The sequence below is a fragment of the Carassius gibelio genome, chromosome A20 (assembly GCF_023724105.1).
Source record: "Carassius gibelio isolate Cgi1373 ecotype wild population from Czech Republic chromosome A20, carGib1.2-hapl.c, whole genome shotgun sequence".
Taxonomy (NCBI): Eukaryota; Metazoa; Chordata; class Actinopteri; order Cypriniformes; family Cyprinidae; genus Carassius; species Carassius gibelio.
The window spans coordinates 6,722,731-6,744,603 of NC_068390.1; the positions used below are offsets into that span (position 1 = coordinate 6,722,731).

The 21,873-nt window shown below is 38.5% G+C and overlaps 1 protein-coding gene across 4 annotated transcripts in view; it reads left to right on the forward strand.

Annotated features, from left to right (window-relative positions):
* The first annotated feature begins 514 nt into the window (after positions 1-514).
* arid1b (AT rich interactive domain 1B (SWI1-like)) overlaps positions 515-21,873 on the forward strand; it is a 68,689-nt gene continuing 47,330 nt past the window's right edge. For 2 of the 4 annotated variants that reach the window (XM_052535741.1, XM_052535743.1), the window contains exons 1-3: positions 596-2,008; positions 5,526-5,714; positions 16,098-16,238. In XM_052535741.1, the coding sequence (XP_052391701.1) occupies positions 989-2,008; positions 5,526-5,714; positions 16,098-16,238 (1,350 nt within the window). In that variant the 5' untranslated portion in view covers positions 596-988. Of the gene's footprint in view, positions 2,009-5,525; positions 5,715-16,097; positions 16,239-21,873 lie in introns of all 4 variants that reach the window. The other 2 variants (XM_052535742.1, XM_052535744.1) reach the window with 2 other exon arrangements.

The following is a 21,873-nucleotide window of genomic DNA, read 5'->3' on the forward strand; positions in this document are numbered from 1 at the left end:
TACAACAGCACACTCTCAGAAAAAAGGTATAAAAGCTATCAATGGGGCAGTACCTTTTACCTTTTCAAAAGTTGCAAAAATTTACCATTTAGGTACTAATATACCTTTACGTTATACATGCATCCTTAAGAGTTAATAAGGTAGAGCAACCTGTTAGAAAATCTATCACCCAGATGACATTTGTATATATATATATTTTTTTTGTGCATACTTTTTAAAATGTCATATTTTTTATATTCAATACTTGCATTCATAATGTTTATGTATCCATATTTACAACATTAATTCCTTAACATTATTTCTGTATTTGTTAATGCATTTGACGCCCCTCTTCACCATTAAAAACTAAATGCACCTCTTTGTGTAAAATAAACCAGGTCAGATGCAGCTTCACTAGATTGCAGGTCACTAGTTTAATCCATCAACTGTTCAAAATGAGATGAATAACAGATGTAAATACAGAAATCCCCAAATTCCGACACATCCGGTCCGGCTCTTCCAGCAGACTGAGCGCAGAGCAGAGATGCCTGATAATGCCATGCTGGAGCAAAGGGGCTCTGTAGGGGTCTCATGCACATTTCTACACGTTCACACTTGGCTCTGGGAATTGGAAGTTTGGTATTAAAACTAAACTTTTGAACATGTGAGAACAAATTAACGCCTCTGCTCCCCTCGAAACACCACCAGTTAAACGCATATTTTAGCTTTTTTTCTCTCCGTTTCAACGCCTCAGTAATTGTTTTCACAGCTCGTGCCCATGCAGCACACATCCATCCCCTGACAGGACAGCGGGGGCAAGGGCTCCATCCAAAATCTGATGGTGAGAATGAGGAGGAATCGCTGTGATGCGGGGCTGTGCAGGGGTACAGCGCTGCCTCGATGAATAATGTAGATGGGCATCAGCATGCGTCTGTAGTCTCCGCGAAACCACGGACGCTGACAATCAACGCACACAGCCTTTTCTGCTCATTTAACCGCGTCTTCGAGTATGGAGACGGGTCTGCTCGCGAATCATCAAGTGAAAAATGTTGTTAGCGGAGATCCCCCTCCTTCGCCTCATCATCGCACACCTCCACAGCAACAGTCGCAAGCATCACTCCATCAGCAGCACCAGCAGCGAGCCGTCTACCACCACCACCACAACAACAACATCAACCCGACGCCCGTGCGCGGAGACCCGGGGAATCGACAGCAGCATGGAGGGAAAGAAAACGCTCTGGAGACGCAGCTCGATCCGCGTTTGCTGAACACAAGCGACGAGGAGGATCGCTCGTCCAAAACCGGGGGGGATCGGATGGGCAGCAGGTACGAGCACTCACACTTTGGACCAACGAGCAACAACAACAACAACATCAGCGGCAGCGGCGGCGGCGGCAGCGCGTCCCAAAGCGGGAACAGCTCCGTTTCTGAGTTTAATCATTATTACGGGAATGGAAGAGGAGGGCCTTGCTTTGATCAACATGGCGGACAACAAAGCCCTAGGACGGCTTTAATGCATCAAGCACAGGGCAGCATGGATCAAGTGCAAAACTCCCACGAAGGGTACCATAATAATCCGTACAACCACTATCCCAACTACCGGCCGGGGTACGGTGGCGCTGGATACGGAATGATGAGCCCGTCGCGGCAGGGGAACATGATGGGCCCAGGTACCAACTCGCCTACTGCCGCTGCTAGTCATGGAAAGGCTGCTATGGCCTCTACTACCCCTGCTCCCGGTGCCAATGTTGGGGGCTTCCAGAGGTTTTCTGGACAAAACCAACAGCACCCCTCTGGAGCTACACCCACCCTAAACCAGCTCCTGACCTCTCCGAGTCCGATGATGCGCGGGTATGGCAGCGGTTATCAGGACTACAGCACCCCGCAGCAGCAGCAACAGCAGACCGGTATGGGTCTGGGCAAAGACCTGGGCTCCCCGTACAGCCCTGCTGCGGGGCACGGCTGGGGAGCACAACAAAGAAACCACCCGGCCATGAGCCCCGGGAATAACGGGAACAGCAGAGCTCAGGTGAACGTTTAAACGTGTGTGTTAAGTTTCACATGCAGGTCTAGCTGTGGCCTGATGCTACTCGTAATACTAGCTAACAGCGTCCAGCTTTAATATATAACGTTATATTGAAAACAAATGATCTGTATGGATGGGCAGATAGCGTGCTGAGTTTGTTTTCTTCTATCGTAGTTGAGGTTATTGCGGGGTTTTGGTCTTGTGTGCGGATTGACAGGCAGAAGAACATGTCAAGTTCTGCCCAAGGTGACTGTGCTAACGGTGTTAGCATGAGAGTTAGCCTGCGCCCAGTGCGCTGAGACTTTCATTTCTGCTTTAAGATATGCCTGAGCTGATAGGTTGAGGGGTTCATATTTGTATAGCCCGTGTAATAATACAACATTATTACCAAGAAGATATTGTCATGCTATTGAATAAATCATCGGCCGTTGTTTCGATAAAAGCGCTCGTTCGGTGCCAATCAAATTATGGAACATTCTAGCATTGCGCTGCTGCTAAATAAAATTAGCTGCTTGTAAAGTTCGTCCCCGAGATCAATTGAAACAAAGCGATTTTGCGCTTTAATTCTACTTCCTAAATAAAATGTCGGTTTCGTTTTGAGTGATCGGTCACCAGTGAGCACTGTCTGTCTGAAAGACGAGAGCTAGTCTGTTTCAGTAACGTTACCAGCGCTACTGATTAGCATTGCTAGCGCCATTGCGCCCGTCTGGCTTCATTATGCAGTAATTAATGTTTTCACATTTACTAAGTATATCTTAAAATATTGTCCGTACTGGTTGTATTAAGCACAAAATAATAAAATATAAATAAATTGTAGGGTGAGATGGTGACGAAAGCTGGATCCCAAAACCTAGGAAGCTCACTAGGTTGAGAAATTGAGACTGTAATGACCCAAAATGCTGTCTAGGTAGGCTGTGCTTTAGGTTTTGCACTAAAACTGATTTCTAGGTTGGAAGCCCACTGGGTTTTAAGAATATAATACCAGAAAATAAATCCTCTCTTGCCTTGGCAGCTCTTGGTTGGTCAGTTTAAGACTATAATGTTGAAAAATACGGTCTAGATAGGCAACATACTTGGATTTAAAATACAATCTTGGATTTCATAGTTACAGTTTTTCAAGTATGATTTTAATGATAAATTGACTCTGCTGCTTAATATGTTTTTATGCAGGTCCAGGGGCGAAGCTGATGAATCTATTGGAATAGTTTAGCATATATTAATATTCATCCACCTAAATGCTGAAGGTTTTTTCTTTGTTAAACAATAAACGCTGATAACGTTACAATTTGGTGTAACATAATTTGACACAATTTGTTGTTTATAACCAGTATGTGCTCTGTTATCTATTTTGAGTTCTATATCTGCATTTGTAGACAAAAACCAGTGGTAAAATATAACTTTTTTTCCCCCTCATATAGCTATAAGTATGAAGCAAAAGCTACCTGCTTTCAGTTTTCCAGTTCAGCATCTATGCAATCAGATGCTTTTTTTTTTTTTGGTTCTGGCCCTTCTCTGTACAGATGAGCAGTTCTGACCTTTACACATGCAGATTAGCCATGCTTTCATAGTGGCACATGAAGAAGATTTGTGCTGGATTGCCCAGGGTGATCCCAAGGCCTGCCCACGGGCAACATGACTGGAAGAGATGCCAAGACACCTGATAGCCCCCACATCTTCCATTCAATCTTGACAAATATTGTACGATGCTTTGAGAGCATCTTGGATCTACCTTAGCAGATGAATGATTCATGAAGTCTGTTAATAATGTTAAAATACATTAGGCTGTCTGCCTACAATTAATTAGGAGAAAAAAAAGCTCAGTGTCCTAACCACATAAACTCAAGAAATACAGCCACATTCCTCCATGCTTACAACTGCACGCTTTTGGTTTTTATTAGATATTATTTAATTTTTTTGCTACTGATCTGAATTGTTAGATAATTTTTAAAGGAATTTGAATGAAATTGTTATAACCCCCTTCTATCTGTGTTAAATTAATACAATATTATAACTTTATAATAATAATTATAAATATATTGCTCCAGAAATTGTAAAAAAATGGAACCCCACATATTGACTAAACATTTAGAGATGCCTTCGCTGAAGAATTATTGTTGGAATAAAATTACAGACTGGTTTGAATTACGTCAATGAGTCTGTGACAAATTTCAATTCTTTAGACACACATGAAGATGATGTTGACATTTATGCTCATTTGCATTTTTAGAGAAAGGGCATTAACTTGAGTTGTTAATGGCTTATCTTCAGCATGAAGCCCATTTCCCCAGGCCTCCGAGTGTGTGTTGTTCTGCCACTCTGGCTCCACGCAAAATGTGATTAATAAAAAATTCACCAAAATCACCTTTATGTTATTTTTTTTTTATTTCATGTGTTCCCGTGTCTCAGTGGTATAGCATTGCATTAGCAGTGCAAAAGGTCGTGGGTTCAATTCCCAGAGAACACAATACTGGCTAATTTTTTTTTAATCTTTAATGAACTGTAAGTCGCTTTGGATAAAAGTGTCTGCTAAATGCCCAAATGTAATGTAATGTAACTATTTCCAAAATCATTTTTTGTCTATTTACTATCTTTGATTCATTTTACGTACGGCTACTTAATTTTTATAATTTACACTACCTTGTAAAGGTTTAAGGATGGTAGTATTTTTTAATGTTTTTGAAAGAAGTATTTTATGCTCACTAAAGCTGCAATTATTTGATAAAAAATACAGTAACAACAGTAATACTGTGAAACACTATTTTGTGAATACAGTCACTCTGCTGCACAATATGCCCACAAAGTCATTTAGCTGTTACTATTTTCACAGCATAGCATGACCTCACGTACCTAATTGGTGATTTTAATGACGGACCTGACCATGGTGCATTAACGAGGAGTGTTAGGAATAAATTAGAGGTGGAAATGGCATCTGTATGATTATAAAACAGTGGACTCGTCATTGATGGCTTCAACTTCTCTGGAAACCTGGACACTTCTAACAGTGTTCCACTACAGATTCTTCAGGGGTACCTTAATGGTGCACAAACTCTAAACTTCAGCAACTCAGATTTGACAATATAGTTGTCTAGTCAGAGAAAGTGTGTGTGTGAGACTGCAGAGCACTCTGGCATGACTGCTGACGTTAAAATGTTCATTTATAGTGGCCTCCCAGGCTTTCTCAAATTGGTCACATTTTCTGTAAGTGCTGCTTCAATTGGCCTGAATTTGGCAGTGACATGAGAAGATTAGCTTGGATGGTTCTCAGTCTTTCTGGCGAAGATGAGACACTTGAGAGAAAACCTGACCCCCCCCCCCCCCCCCCCCTCCCCCCAATATCAGTCGATGGCACGTTGCCCTCAATCTCTCTATTTACTGAACCACTCGACCTTATGATTGCTATTTGTATTCCAGTCTGCTCAGGCCTAATAGTCATATAAATGTGTTCACGCAGACTACCGTACGTTGGAAATCAATGCTATTGCTGTTCTTTATTTTAATGAGCTGATACTCCTCTCTACAGGTGGCACCTATGGACCCTATGGCCATGAAGCGTTCTCAGATGTATGGGATGGGCAACAGTCCCTACTCTCAGGCAGGTGGGACTTATCCAGGACAGCCATACGGATCACCTGCTCCTCATCGATACCCAATGGGAATGCAGGGGCGTGGTCAAGTGGGCATGGGAGGGATGCAGTACCCTCAGCAACAGGTAGAACTAATGATTTTCGGTGTCTGTGTCACATGGAGCTTTGATTTCCATGTGAAAAGCTTTGCAGATACCATCATGGAAAAGTGATTTTTACATGCTTGCTAGGCTAGCTATCAGGAATGTGGCATATTTTTGGTTTTTGGCCAGGCACTACCCTCATAATGTCAATTGATTGACGAATTTCAGTCCGTAGAGCTCCATGCATTGGGAAATGTTGACGCAAATTATGTGAAAGAGTCTAATGCACAGTAAATTACTTCTAACCAGGGTGTGCCACAGATTTCACAGAGCTCAAAAACATCTACACTTATGATGTTTTGTTATAAAAGATCCCATGAATTTGCTCGATTTTTGCAATTTTTAGTCCTGTGTCGACAGATTTTCTATTGAAACAGGAAGTTGGGGGCGACATTATTTAACATCCCATTTGACTTCAGTTTACATCATAATCTTGAGACTATGATTTGCTATTCTAGTCGGAGGTAGTATTAGTAGGAGGGATGTTCTTATAGATGGCAATAGCTAGGTTAAGGGAGTATAAATTCCATACATTTTCTACAGAAGGGAATTAATTTTAAACTACAACTTATAAACCTTTAAAGAAAGACCTATGAGCTACAGGTGTTTAATTGATGGAATATGCTTTTGTTGAAGCCATCAATTTTCATTACTGCAACCCATTTTTTTTGTAAACGTTTAACTGTTAATGTTAATTCCTGGTGAAAAACCCATCATTTTCAGAAATATCTTCACCAGTCAGAGATTCAGAGAACCAGAAAAAGCTAATCATGCCAAAATAACGGTTTAGGTCATGCCTTATAGCTCTTTAGCAAACACAAATCCCAATTAGAAAAATTAAAGGGAAAATACTTTTGGATCAAGGGCTGTTAAAAAAAAGTGTACTCTATTCTATACAGCATTTGATTGGACAAAAAATTAGTTGTCAGCTTTCATAGTATATTTTGATATCATGGCAGCTTTAAACAAATCTGAACTTGCTATCTGATACATAAAATTGTTATGCTCCCAGTTATACTCCATTTAACACATCTCAACACTAGGAATGTAACGATTCACTCAGCTCACGGTTCGATTCACAATTTTAATTTGATGATTTTAAATGTGTCCTTTTATTATTGCTTGGACGAAATGCTGAACATTTCTTCGTGAAATTGAAATATAACAATAATAATACGAATGTAGCACTTGCTTGTTATTGCTCTTTTGTTGGTTTTGATTGCTTCTATTGTCCTCATTTATAAGTTGCTTTGGACGAACGCATCTGCTAAGTAACACAATATAAATATAATATAATTGCAAATAACAAAACTAAACTGAAATTTAAAACAAGTCCCAAATCAAATTAATACGTAACAGAAATAAAACTAATCTCAATAAGGCTTTGTCTGGGGTCTTTCCATTTAAAATAAGAGGCAACCACTGTATTTTAATCATGATCCAAACAAAGATGCTGCATACATGCAAAACGAGCAGTTTTTCATCTCAATTAGGCTAGATTGAATAATTAAAAAATAAATAAAAATAAAAATAAAAAACCCAGAATGTTTTGACTTCAGTTTTTTTGAAACTATACATAAAAAATATCTGCATGAAACAGAAACAGAAGACGAGCTGAATGAGACGCAGATTCACTCTCTGCCAGCAGGTGGCGCTTAAAGCGTTTACTTGGTTTCCGCTGTAAACAAAGCAGCACTGCACTTATGAACTTTAATATGCATTATACTAGGCAAGATGAAAATAAAAATACCATCTAAACTTTTCTAAAGTTCCCCTCAGACATATATTCATAAACTCCTTCCCCTAATTGAATCGCAATTTGTTTAGCATCTCAACTAATTTGAATATTCGCATATTTGAATCGATTTTCAACCGGCTTGCGGTTGATCCTTACATCCCTACTCCACACTTTTAAATCCATTTTGCAGAATTCCATGCATTTTCCTCACAATCGACACAGAAGATGCTTGCGTGGACCTAGCTATGTTGCTCGTCTGATGGAAGTACGTACTTCTTAACATGCCAGAGTGTTTTTATCCACCCCAGCTGGCTGCCACATGGGGGACTATCCTGCTACGATATCTAGTTTTTAAGCACAGCTACATTAGACTATCAGAATTAGCGACACTGACTCATAGCTCTCAAACAGATATAGCAGCATGCTCTTCCTGCTGTTGAGTCCACAGGAAACTGAAGTGTCCCACAGGCCGGCGGTCTGAACAGTGACAGCCCGAGGGGAAACACAGAGTGTAGTGCAGAAGGAATGACTCTGTTGTGCCTGTCAGCGTGGAGCGACACTACTCCCAGTGCACCAGAGATGTTGACAGTCTAATGCGTCGCGTGTCTGTCAGAAGAACGTGGCAGGGAGTCTGCTTGGGCTGGGCCGTCCTGTTCGGGGTACAGCCTGCCCTACTGAAATGAGACTCGAAAGCTGGACGGAGTTAAGTTCAGTGCCACTGCCTCTGAAATGACTTTTCTGCCGCATGGGTGGGATAAAAGAAAATCAAAGCAGTAGTACTGTTACCAAACACTTTCTAACACGTTAAGTTAAATTCACTGCGAATGCGGTTTAATGCTGTCTGTAATATAACTTACACCATTATTGCATGATGTCCTAGAAGAAAATTACCTGTACATTTTCCTTCAGCCATGAAACACAATTCAAAGCAATACGTGATTCAAAAGAAAAAGTGTTATACTAGTCCAAAATCAATATGGAGAATCCCTTTATATAAACACGGTATACTGAGTGTCGCTTCGTGGATGAATTGTGAAGGCTTTGGCTAGAAATGTACTTCACGTAATCTCAGGTGTGAAAGTTTGGATCTATAATGAGATGCCAGAAGAATTCATTTTTAAGATTGCAGTCTGATGCAAATGTACCGAGATAAAAAGGTTAGGAGCCTCAAAGTAAATCAAAGACAACGTATATTTATTGCGTTGTCTACTCTGGCGGCATTCATAAATGTATACCGCAACCAGCGTAGTCCGCTTCATGAACAAATGGCTCTTTAGAAGTGATTCTTTTAATAATTCGCTCGGAATGACTTGCAAAACAATTTGTGTGTGTGAGTTTGTGCAGTCATTTCAAAAGAATCCACACATCTGGAATTTTTGTAAGGACGCAGGGAGGATTTTCTACGCAGATTTCACAAGAAGTTGGTCACACATATTCTTGTTTATTTTATTGAAATGAAAACATGATATACGTAGCTAGTTGTTAAAATGTCAGCAGTTTAAGTACTGCGCTAGCTGAGCAGCTGCCATTGAGAACAGAAAGACTTCTCCAGCTATTGTAGACCTCCTTGTTCTGACACATTTTGGAAAACAGCGACGCGTGAAATCGAGTCTGCGTGGCTGGAGGTGTTTGGGTTCACCAACTCAAGTGTGTTTTGGAGCTTAGAAACACAAACTGCTATTTCAGCTATCAGCCACTTTCTTTTCATTACCTCCAGATCCATTACACTGATCTTTGGTCAGCTACCCTGACACGAGTTCAGCAGGACAGCAGTCGTGTGCAGTTTCCTCCTGTGATTGCCCCTGGGTACGGACGTGACCTTTTTAGAACGAAAGATCAGAATCAGCAATCTCCTCCTGGCACGGGTGAATGTAGGAGAGGCACTAATCAAGAAAGACATCACCGAATGCGGCCAGCACATAATGAGATCATTACTGGAGAGAGTTTTGGGGTAATCTCTAACCCGAAGGGGTGTGCGCTGCATTTGTGCAGCTGTTAGATGTTACCGTTCTTGACTGAGAGGGACTATGTAATGACCTTAGACGACCAGAGGATTTCTTTCTTTTTTTTTTTACAAGCCTACCTGAAATTGGAGGTTTCATCTGGTCTGATACCAAGGGAATCCTGCTGTGTTATTTCTATTGATCTTCTGGCTACTTCTGTTTTGGTCACATAACATTTTTACACAAAAATAGAAAGAGACAAAGCTTGAAACCCAGAGGAAGATGAAGACACAATGTTCAATATAAAGAATAGTCTTATCGATTTCCAGGAAAATTCACCATTCTGCCATTGAAATCCAAAGAACTTAGTTCTGCGCTTTCCACTTATTGTCAGAGTGAATTAGCAATTTCAAGGTAAAAAAAAATATATATATAATTTTTTTTTAGAACAATTAAAGCTTATATATAATATACTTTTTATCATGATTCTTTGTCATTTTAGTTACTATTTTGCAAGTTGTCTGAGCAGTACAGCCAAACAAATTTCCCTATTTTAAAAACAAATCCTGAAAAGGTAACAAAATATTAAATATAAAAGAATGGCAGACATTTAGGCCAAAGTGGGCGATGATATCTGATGATATCTTATCTTTGTAATAAATAAAAAATAAATATCAAAAATGCACATTACAATTCAAATAAAATACAAACAAAACAAACAGTAGCATACATGAAATTGAATGAACAAATATAAAAATGTAACGCTATATACACCTTCAGTGTATAAGTAATACATTAATTCTAATTAAAGCAACTGTATTAAAGTTCTTCAGTCAAGAGCAGTGAGTGATTTTTCTCTGTCTTGTTGTTTTATTAACATTAAAGGGATAGTTTGCATATCCCTACATGTATCATTTATTAAGCTAAAATGTGAGTTTTAGCAATTTATAAAACTTTTTCAACTTTGTCAAAAACTGTAGTATTTGAACTGTAAAGTTGTTTTAAACAATAGCCATTTTACAGTTTAGTTTGTTACCATAGTGTTCCTGTAGCTCAAGTGGTAGAGCATTGTGTTAGCAAGCGCAAGGTTGAGGGTTCGAATCCCAGGGAACACGTTAGGAGAAAATTGTTAGCTTGAATGCAATGTGAGTTGCTTTGGATAAAAGCGACTGCTAAATGCATAAATTACCATGGACAGTGTTGTTTAAAAGGAATGTTGCTACATGTTGTTCTAATCTGATATTTGAATTTCACAAAACTTTTTAAACTGCTGATCGCAAGAAGTTTTTAAAGACTTTTTTGTGAGTCCAGAGTTTGCAGTTATATTGTATTAAACGTGTCTTAAACGTGCATTCAGTAGTTCTGTAATAGCTAGCGTTAGCATCGCTGCTAGTGCGGATACCACAATGTTGATAAACCCTGCACTGCCAGCAAGGGACAATCATTAATTTCCTTGCAATAATAGGCCACTTGGGCACCGCTAGTCAGGATTTTCTCCATCATCAGATTTTTTTACCATTCACCATTTTCCTTCTTTTGTCTGGCTTCAGACCTTTTCTTCATCTTCAGCCATAAAGGTACAGATTCTTTTGTTGTTCCCACTGATGAAGGACAACAGTAAGTCTGTATGTCCATTATCTAATGTTCGCTCTTCACATAAACATACAACACTACACTATTAGTGTATCTACAGAGCTGACAGCCAATAAGCAAGAAGGCCAAATGCATTGGGGGGCGACCAGCACCATACATAATCAAAACTAATTTTATAAACCGTTATGAGTACTGTATTTATCTCATGTGAGTGTACACCAAAATAACTTTTTATTTCTTACATCGTAAAGCTTTTTTAAATGAGCACAAAACTACTGAATTTCTTTTCCACTAGCGGCATCAAACAAACTTGCCCCTTCATTTTACCTCTGCGCTTGCTCTTTGATGGCGTCAGGTGTGTTTAGTGAGCGTGTGCGAGCTCAGGTGGATGCGGATCAGGTGCGTAGCTGGGGGCTGCAGGTCCTCACAGGTGTTTTGAAGTTTCTGTAAGAAGACAGGTCCTATCAAAACACTTTCAGCAGAAGACATCAACCCCTTCGAGGCATTGCTGCTGACCATCTGACTGCCACTCACCTGCCCCGCTGTCCACGTTTCTGACAAGCGCAGTACGTGGCAGAGAAATGGATTAAATGTGCTGTTTGTGATTGGACACGATCTGTTTGTGGGAGTTTGGTGCAATTGTGCACTGTCCTGTTAAATCCCTTTTTTGTTATATCTATCTATTACATAGGTGATGTAAATCTATATAATATGTGTGTGTGTGTATGTATATATATATATATATATATATATATATATATATATATATATATATATATATATATATATATATATATATAAATATGTATACTGTATATATTCCTGTGATGGCAGTGGAATTTTCAGCAGCTCCTGTCTTCAGTGTCACATGATCAGAAAACATTCTAATATGCTGATATTCTGATTTGGTGGGAACATTTTTTTATTATTTAATTGTAATTTTTTTTTTTAAATAGTAATATTTAGAAATATTATTACAATACAAAAAAAAAAAACTGTAATATGTTGTGAATGATTGTGGTCCTTTTTTCAGGATTCTTTGAATAAAATAAAAAGCTTTTATTTGAAATGAATATCTTTCATAACATAAATGTTCTAGGGTCGATCAATATGTGTTTTTCAGGGCCCATGCTGATACCGATTATTACAGATCACGCAGACCGATAACCGATATTTTTAACTGACTTATGTCTGGTGTAAAAATGAAAATTAATGTCAAAATTAAGAATTACAAGGGCTCTGACAAAAAAAAAAAAAAAAAAAAAATCCTTTTAACTGCTTTTAAATTGTTTTATCAGAAAATTGGTTTTGAAAATGACAGACACAGAGAACCATAAAAAAAGTATTTTATAAAAAAAAAAAAAAAAAAAAAAATCTTATCACAAACTGTTGAATGACAGTGCATCTCAGTTTCCACAAAAATATTATACTCAACTGTTTTCAACATATTTCAACTTTATATATTAGAATAGAAAACACTTCATTTTTCTAAATCACTTCACACTAAATTTTAATAATATTGATTATGATTAATTATTACGGTATTGCGATACAATACAATATTACTGTTTTTACTGTATTTTTAATCAAATAAATGCAGTGAGCATAAGAGACTTGTTCTTTTATGAAATAAAGTAAAAATGCTTAAAAATGTATGTCTTATACATGCACAGCCTATATATATATATATATATATATATATATATATATATATATATATATATTAGGGGTGTAACGATACGCGTATTCGTATTGAACCGTTCGGTACGACGCTTTCGGTTCGGTACGCGGTACGCATTATGTATACCGAACGGTTCGTTGGAGTAATTAATTATATTTGAAAAAAAAAAAAAAAGAGAGAGAGAGAGAGAGAAATATAATGATATGCGTTCAACAAGGTAGCCCAATAACCCAAACAACGTAACAGGCAACGCCCCTGACACTCCCGAAGAAGAAAAAAACACCATCTTATATGTTTATGTTAGGCTACTCAGCAGGCGCTCGCTCACTCAGTACGCGCTGAAGGCTCGTTGCAAAATAGCCAATGCGTTTAACAGACTAGAAATGAGAAGATCCTCCAATAACCAACAGGTCTGGTGTTTGGGTGCACTTTGGATTCCCTTTAAGCTATAATGGTGATGGCAAGAGAGTGGTGGATAAAAAAACAACGGTATGTCGCATCTGCAACATGACAGGGTACACCAGCGGGAATAAAAAAAAAAAAAAAAAAAAACACCAGCGGGAATATCTGGGATATATGCGTCAGTACTATCTGGGAAAAGACGAAAAAAAGGAGAAACATGCACGCAGCAAACTATCCCTGCAGCATTTAGAAACTATAGCTTACAGGGAATCCAACCCAAACACCAGACCTGTTGGTTATTTTAGGATCTTATATTTCTGGTCTGTTAAAGGCATTCGACATTTTGCAACGAGCCTTCAGCGCGTGCTGAGTGAGCGAGCGCCTTAGGGGCCGTTCACATATCGTGCCTAAAAACGCATGGAAAACGCTAAGCGCGTCTTTCTCCTCCTTTCCAAAGCGCTTGGGCAGAAGCGCTCATGAGGCGTCTGTCTTTGCTAAGCAACAATGACGTGCTCTCTCCATGAGACGCGGAAATTTCAGCGAAGGATAAATGGATTTGCAGCTCTAAAAATCGCTTGCAGTAGCTCTGCTACTAAATTTATTTCAAAATTGCAATCCATATACAACTATGATCAGCTGTTCCTTCATCTTGGCTGAGCTCTCAACGTTGTTACGGGAAAGGATGAAGCTGATTGGTTAGTTCTTGTCACATGACCCGCGGTGCGCTTGCGGCATTCTGAAAAGTTGAGATGTTTTTACATTTTGCTGTATCTAAAACGTATCGAACCGAACCGAACCGTGACATCAGTGTATCGTATCGAACCGAACCGTGAATTTTGTGAACCGTTACACCCCTAATATATATATATATATATATATATATATATATATATATATATATATATATAGTTTGATATAATTTTTCTTTTTTTTAACAACTGACAGTGAAGAGAGAGAGAGGGAACAATAGGAAAAGAGAAAGGGGAACAGGATCAGGAAAGGACCTCAAGCCGGGACTCATACTCAGGTCACTCGAGGCATTGCTGCCCACAAGGTTATGGTTTCGACTTAATTTCTAATGGAAAGCTGATTGAGGAAATTATTTTTGCAGTGTAGATTAGGGTTTGTCCTTGCTTGACTTACGTTTCCTCATTAAAGAAGCTCAGAGAACACAGATCTCAATACAATTCCCATCTGAGCCTCGTGAGTGTATGTGCACGTACCGTCGCTGACATACTTCTGCATGTATTAGAGAGATGAGCGGGAAAAACACACCATCATGGCTCCTGGATTTGTTTTCTGTTTGGTATGAATGACAAATGAGAATTACAGCGGATGAAGGGAGTGGGTAACGGGGGGCTCAGATGGGAGGACAGCGTGCCAATGGCAGCTGTTGCCTTGAAAAGCTCTTACATAAGAGCGTCACAATAACAGCTTGTCGTGAATCAAAGGAGGGGCAACAGTTGTGGATTACTAAAGAACTAACACACCCACGGGGACCCTCGGTGTTCAGATGTCTCCCATCATCCCTCACTGGATACGTTCACACAGCAGCAGAATACAGTTGTCAGTCCAGTTTGGAGAGCTAAATATGACTGTGTTCAGAAGGGACGCTCAGCACATTTCCACTGTTTTTGACCAGTTCAGACTGACTATAAAATAATGGATTATTAAATAAAATGCAATAATACCATTATTGTGAAATTAAAAAGTGTAACCGATTTAATTTAATGGTTAAATTTTAATTTATAGTATGACTGTAAAATAAGAATACTAGTATTCACATTTTAATTTCTTAATTTTCAAGCATTAAACTATCCAGCTTTAATTTTGGGATTTATAAACAAATAAATATATGCACTGCTGGTCTTAAAGGAGTGGTTGATTATGATTTCACTTTTTGAACATTAGTTAGTGTTTAATGTTGCTGTTAGAGCATAAACAGCATCTGCAAAGCTACAACTCTCAGAGTTCAATGTAAAGGGAGATACAACGAGCCTCTTCCTGGGTTTGTGACATCACTAGCCCTGATGTTTACATAAACCCCGCCCTTGTGTATAATCAACTTCCCGTAATGGTAAGGGGGTGTGACGTTTCCCAACAACGTGTACTAGGCAGTTAGTCAATCACAAACAAACTGAGCCCGCTAACCAATCAGAGCCCATTGCATATTTCTAAGGGAGGGGCTTCATAGAACCAGGAACTCAAGGAACTGGAAATTGTGAAAATAATGCTCTTTTTTTACAAAACGAAGCATGAACACATTTTACACTGCACCCCATAAACACAAGCTGCCTTTGTCATTTACATGTGTGCAGATGATATTGTTTTTCAGTGTCTCAAATAATGAGTATTTAGATGTTTTTTAATAGCATCTCCTAAACTTGTGTGTTGATTGATTTCTGTGAATCAGTTCAAACTGTTAATATCACATCAGTTCCTGCATCATCCCAGGTGTGATCATGAAAGTCCTTCAGAGGCTTTCATTTATTTTAAACTAGAATTATACTATATTTGATTTTTTTTAAAGTGTTAAACACTTTAATTTTAATTGTCTACAATGGCTTTCTTGTCAAAGTGATGGTTCTTCAGGGGAAAATTTTATTTTTTTAGACATTCAGCACTATATTGAATATCATCAAAAGGCACAAAATATTGTAGGATTTTGAATCGAGTGTCCAGTCCTACTGTCCACACAGGTGTAATGCAACCCGCTCCTGTCTTGTATGTAGTACAGGGTAATTTTGGTGTCGCACCTGTTGATACATATGGTTGTCAGTCCCAAACACCGCCTGTTCCAGCACTGGGAGAAGCTTTTATTCCTGACTGGAGACGTCACGCCCCAGACAGAGAAGTTTGAGATGGGATTAGCATTGTAAAGTAGTCAGTTAATGTTCCAGGGCAGATCACCATTTAAAATAATCGCCCTCCTTGCCATGACATGCCACGTGAAGCTTTTGAGAATGTTTGTCTGTGAGTGTGTGCTAAGTCTCATGTTTTTGTCTCAGCAGATGCCGGCTCAGTACGGGCCACAGGGAATGGGCAGCTACTGTCAACAGGGTCAGCCCCCATATTTCAGTCCTCCACAACAGCAGTCTGCGGCCCCCTCTCAACCCCCCTACATCCAGCAGCGCGCTCCAACACAACAGGTAAGCGTTTAGCTGCTAAATGAATACTAAAGGCAACAACAACAAAAAAAAACTTCCACTTTTTTTTATGAATACTAACATAAGGGCAGTACAACTCAGCTAAACTCTTACTACTATATATAAATATATATGTAAATACGTTTTTGTAATGTAAAATGAGGATGCCATTTTTCAGCATTGTGGCGAGAATGAGTTTTTTAAAAGTAGTAATAAAAAAATGAAGCGCATTTAAAATTTCCTCAAGTCTGCAAAATACAGCAATTAGCTCCGCCCCTTTTACTATCGCACATGGTTGAAGATCTAGAGAAACAGCTTTTCTCTGGTCTTTTTTCTTTTGCATACGACTTATTCTTAAAAGGCCGCTGCACACACTCAAATAGTTTGGAGAAAGCAGTAATAAGAAACAGGCCTTGAGCAGATGTCTCAGGGGTGTGTGTGTAATATCAGTGAGGACAGCACTGCCATGCGCCTCATATTGCTATCATACTCTCTGTTTATTCCCTGGACCTTAAAGGCATTATTTTCATTTTGTCTTATATGACACTGAGGCTGATTGAGAAAAACGGTTTCATTTTCTTCCTCTGTGCCGTTGCTTCCAGTGTCTCTGACAGGAGTGATAGTGGGGAGGAGAAACACTGCAGCAAGTGGGTTCTAAATGTCTGAGAGAACACTGAGAAACTTTTAGAATTTTCATTTTAAAGGAAAAAAAAAGTTACTTAACTTGAAGAAATAAGTATTATTCTATGCTAATCAAATGAGAAGATTTGTGACACTGATCATGTGAACTGAGGATGTTCATACTGATCTCATTGAAGCATAAAGGGAAAAACCCAAATACTAAGACACACATATTTTGAATTTAACATTTTACTCAAATTGTTACGCTGAAAACATAATTTGTAACGGGGAAATTTGTATTCAATTGGAAAAGCATGCAATACAGAAAGCTTTTAACTAGTGGTCCCAGACTTTTGGACTCGTTATATTTTTTCAGGGCTTTTTCTTCAGGCAGAACTTTGAATTTGCAATTTGCATACTAATTTCACAAGCTGTTATCCACTGATGATGGGAAAGCGCATTCTTTTTAAGCTGTGGACACATTTACCATTGCTCATTGAATTTTTTCATGCAAAAGAAAGCGGAACTGGGCTTGACAAAATACGATGAATGGTATACGAGAGTAGAGACCATATAATGAATTCTAAACATCCAAAGCTATTCTGCCAGCTAGCAAATGAACCAACTCTATAACTGCTTTCCAAACAGATATTTGATTGATCATTTTATAATATCAAAGTGTAATTATTAAAAAAAAAAAAACTGGCAAATTCAGGCAAATACAATTTCTGTCTTCCATCACAAAATGGACCCAAACCAAGGTAAATTAATTTTATTTAAATTCTAAATTCATTTAAATTAATTGAATTTAAATTAACTTTTAGTTACATACATTTAAAAACAGTGGGAGAGCACCTTCACTGTCGTCTTTGGTAATAGGGGGCAGTACTAGGATGCTTCCATACTGGAGTTAATGCCAGGGATTTCTGCCAGTCCATTGATTTTATTGGGGTGTTGCAAGGGCATGCAGGAAAAACGCAAAGGTTTGCAGAAGTAGCGCTCCATCTTGCAGCCAGAAGTTGAGCAAACTTTTTGCTGCAGTGCACTTGTAGACATCTGGGGCCGGTTGCACCAGCTGTGCGTACAACTTAGTTTTATTTTGACATAAAGGCACATTAAGTTGGAACTTACACACTACTAAGTATTTGCACCATTAAACTGTACATATAAACTAAACATTTACAGAAGCCTCTGACCAGGAGTAATGATTGGAATGAAATATTGACAGAGTTGCATTAAAAAGCTCTAGTTTAACCTGATTAACTTCAATACTTCAGACATATGTGACAATGTTGATATTTAGACTTGTTGACAATTTAAGAGAATGATGAATATTGTGTTTTATTATGTGAATAATGCTTTGTTGGCGGTCCTTCAACACAAACCTGATCTAAACACCACACCTCTATCTGCATTGGTCGAGCTGTGAATGTCAAATAAAATACATTTATTCTGCCAGTTCATTCAAGCTATCAATTTTTACCTATCGTGTTCCCGGGGAATCGAACCCCCAACCTTGCGCTTGATAACGCAATGCTCTACCATTTGAGATACAGGAACACATGTCTTGGTTGCAGAAATGTAATTCGACGTATTCTAACGGTTAAACACTTTCCTCTTATGTGTAAACGGCCTTAACTCAAAAGGCATGCACAATTCAGAACACCTTCCGGGCAAGTTTGCAGACATTTTTTCAACATAATGTGATCTGTGACACATCTGACGTATTACTTAGGATGTAGTATGTGAATCAGGACTTGGCATTCTGTTCTGCAAATGATGGTTCATCGCTGAAACGGCTGTTTAATGTTAGCTGCCAAACAAGCTCTCTTCATCATCCCAGAGTCACCATCCTCAGTCTGGTTTAATCAAAGCGCTGGCTTTCATTAGAGCTTCACAGAGTGGTCTCTTAGTGACCCCCAGCCTGATGTTCTCCTCCACTTGGCTTATATCGTCAATTAGTACCATGTGCTGGCCATAGGTTTCCAGGCGAGATTTTGTTTCGCATGTGAGGTTAAGACAACATGAAAACAGTGTTCACAATTACTGCTGGACCAGTTTGGGATTTGAATTGATCGCTGTTAGCTGGAATATGATATTACGGAGTAACTTTATTGTTCTCTTCCCACATGACCTTGGTGGCAATCAGCATAAAAAGAGTCATTTCTGGGCGAGAGAAAGCCATTACGTTTTAATGAAAGTTAATGAAAATTACCTTTTTTTTCTTTACAGTAACATACACTGATGAATCAGACGCAATAAGACCAGGGAGCAGGGACGTTTCTTAACAAAGTAAATACTGTCAATTTTGGTTTCATGTCGTCTTTAAAGAGACGATATGTCCCTCATGCGACGGCTAAGCATCGAAACTGCGCAGAGATGATGCAATTTCAGACAAGCCATTACAATACAGCATTAATCACACTGAAGGGATGTTTTTCATTTTATCTGGAGCTTTTATCTGTAGCTCAAAGAACGATCCGTTAATCATTGTGCTGAAACCGTGGAGCCACAAGGGACTCCAAAAACCATGAAGAGATGGATTTGATGTTTTATGAGTCTCCGATGCATTTGTCTTCTTAAAGCGACGTTTTCATCTAGACACACCACGTGTAAACACGTCTCGTTCAACACAGACCCTCGGTTTAGAGAAAACTTCAATTATATGAAAAAATAAACGCAATAAGGTAGTCAGAGCTACTCCATTGATGTTTTTTATGTTTTTATTTTGTAAGCCTATCAAACATCCGCAAACAGAAATAGAGAGAGAGAGAGATAAACACAAAAGAGAAAACACTAATAAACATTATTTTTTACTCTTCATCTTCTTATTTTTAGTTAATTACGAATATTGTCATAACTGAAAGGATATTTTTAGAAAGAGCACAAGAGTGATTATTTTCACATTATAACACAACCTTGGGTTAACATTTTATTTTATTTATATGTTATTTTATTATATGCAAGTGCACCCTTCTTTCTAGAAATAAAGTCTGCATGAAAGTCTATATTTTGTAAACGTGATATAGGTCTTTTTATGAAGGGCTTTACAAGCCAGAATAATTTTCACATACGTATATAATTAAATAAATGAATAAATAAGTATTATCATCGTGAAAAGGTTACATGTGTGTGAGAGCGCCAGAATGAATTATGGCTTGTACGATACCCCTTGTATCTTATTTTTAACAATTTATGCATACGTGTTTTATTGAGTTATGTCATTTATTTGTGTTTAATCAAAACTTAGTTGTTTTTGTTGTTGTGATGGCACTATAACGGCCTAGTGAAAGTGAATTTGGAGTATTTATGAGGAAAGGCATGTGTCACACAGGAGATATCACATAGTTTTCCTGTGACGCTGTGAATCTCGGAGGTCTCGCTGTCTGTTATCGCGGCGGAGCAGCTGTTACGGTTCTGAATCAGCACATGCCTGAGCGCTGATGTAATGGCCCGACTGTAAACAGCCGTCTGTGTGTGTGGCCTGGCCGTGACCCAGAGTCAACACACACACACATATGGCTCCGTCTGGCTCGGGAATGCCCTCCCTCCCTTTTTTTCTTTTTTCCCACTGTTGAATGAGCGGGGAGTGAATTGGGGGCAGGGCGACCTTAGTTGGCACACTTTCAACCCCTTTTTTCCCTAACCCACTTTCTTTTCTGAAGTGTATTTGCTGGGGAAGTCAAGTATCCACTATTACAGAAAAGATTCTGTAATTAATTTTCTTTTGGCTTGATACCCACAATGTTATTGGGATATTGGGGCCAGACTGCTGTAGACTTTAAAAAGGTCAAAACCTGCCTTTGTTTTTTTTTATTTTGGACTGTTCTCAGAGGTCCACTTATAATGCTATCAAGATCAAAATACATCATGAATTCGAAGTAATGGTCTTGTTTTGACCCTCCTCGTCAGAATGCTAACTAACTCCTAACGCTAATCAATTAGAAAGACCTTTCAGCACGCCGACTGCTCCAAGCCTGCAGTTATCCCTACTTGTAGATGGATGCTCCTGTGATTTAGGTTAAAAACGCATAAATATTCATTGCATATCAAACGATCTGAAATAACAGACAAAGCTGCAGTGACCACATGATAAATACTCACACTTGTGTGGTGCGACATTACTGTCAGATCCAAAATATTCCACACAGCTTTGTCTTTTAGTTTCTGTGGAGGCGGGGTTTAGCCACATTAATACATCATGGAGTGAGACATTCCACAAACTGACGTTTTTGGCAGATTGGCTTCAGTATAAGATGTTTTTAGACTAACGTGAAAGTTTTCAGTTCTGAAACGTACAGGATGGTTTTATAGTACGATCAATTGTCGCAAGATCAAGGGATTGTGATTTCTCAGTTCATGATCCCTTTAAAGGGGAACGCAGATCTTAGAAGTGGCTGGAAAGTACCAACCTATCAGTAATGTCTACCATTTAAGAAATCATTTTACAGCGAAAGTGTTTTTGAATTTATGGTTTAAATACCTCTACCACTGACCAAAAGTTTAAAATAATTAAAAAGTTTTAAAATAAGTCTTTTAATGCTGCCCACTAATGTGGCCAAGTAGCGTGACTTGGAATTTGTGCTATTGACAGATTATTACAATTTAAAATATTTGATATGTGAATATATTTTAAAATGTAATGTATTCCTGTGATAGCAAAGCTAAATTTCCAGCTCAGTGTCATATGGTCCTTCAGAAATCATTCTAATATGCTGCTCAAGAAACATTTCTTCTTATTATCAATATTAACAACAGTTTTGTAGAAACGTGATACACTACCATTCAAAAGTACAATAAAAAAATATATACTTTTATTCAACAAGAATGCAATAAATTGATCTAAATTAACAGTGAAACACAGTAAAGTACTTATCGGTGGAAGAAAAGTTCAAATAGACAGATATGTCCGTGTAGCCTGAACTTCAAAAAATTAAATAAATAAAAAACATCTAGTGGAAAACCCTCAGAGAACATTTATAATGTTACCAAAAAATGTCAAATAAATGCCATTCAT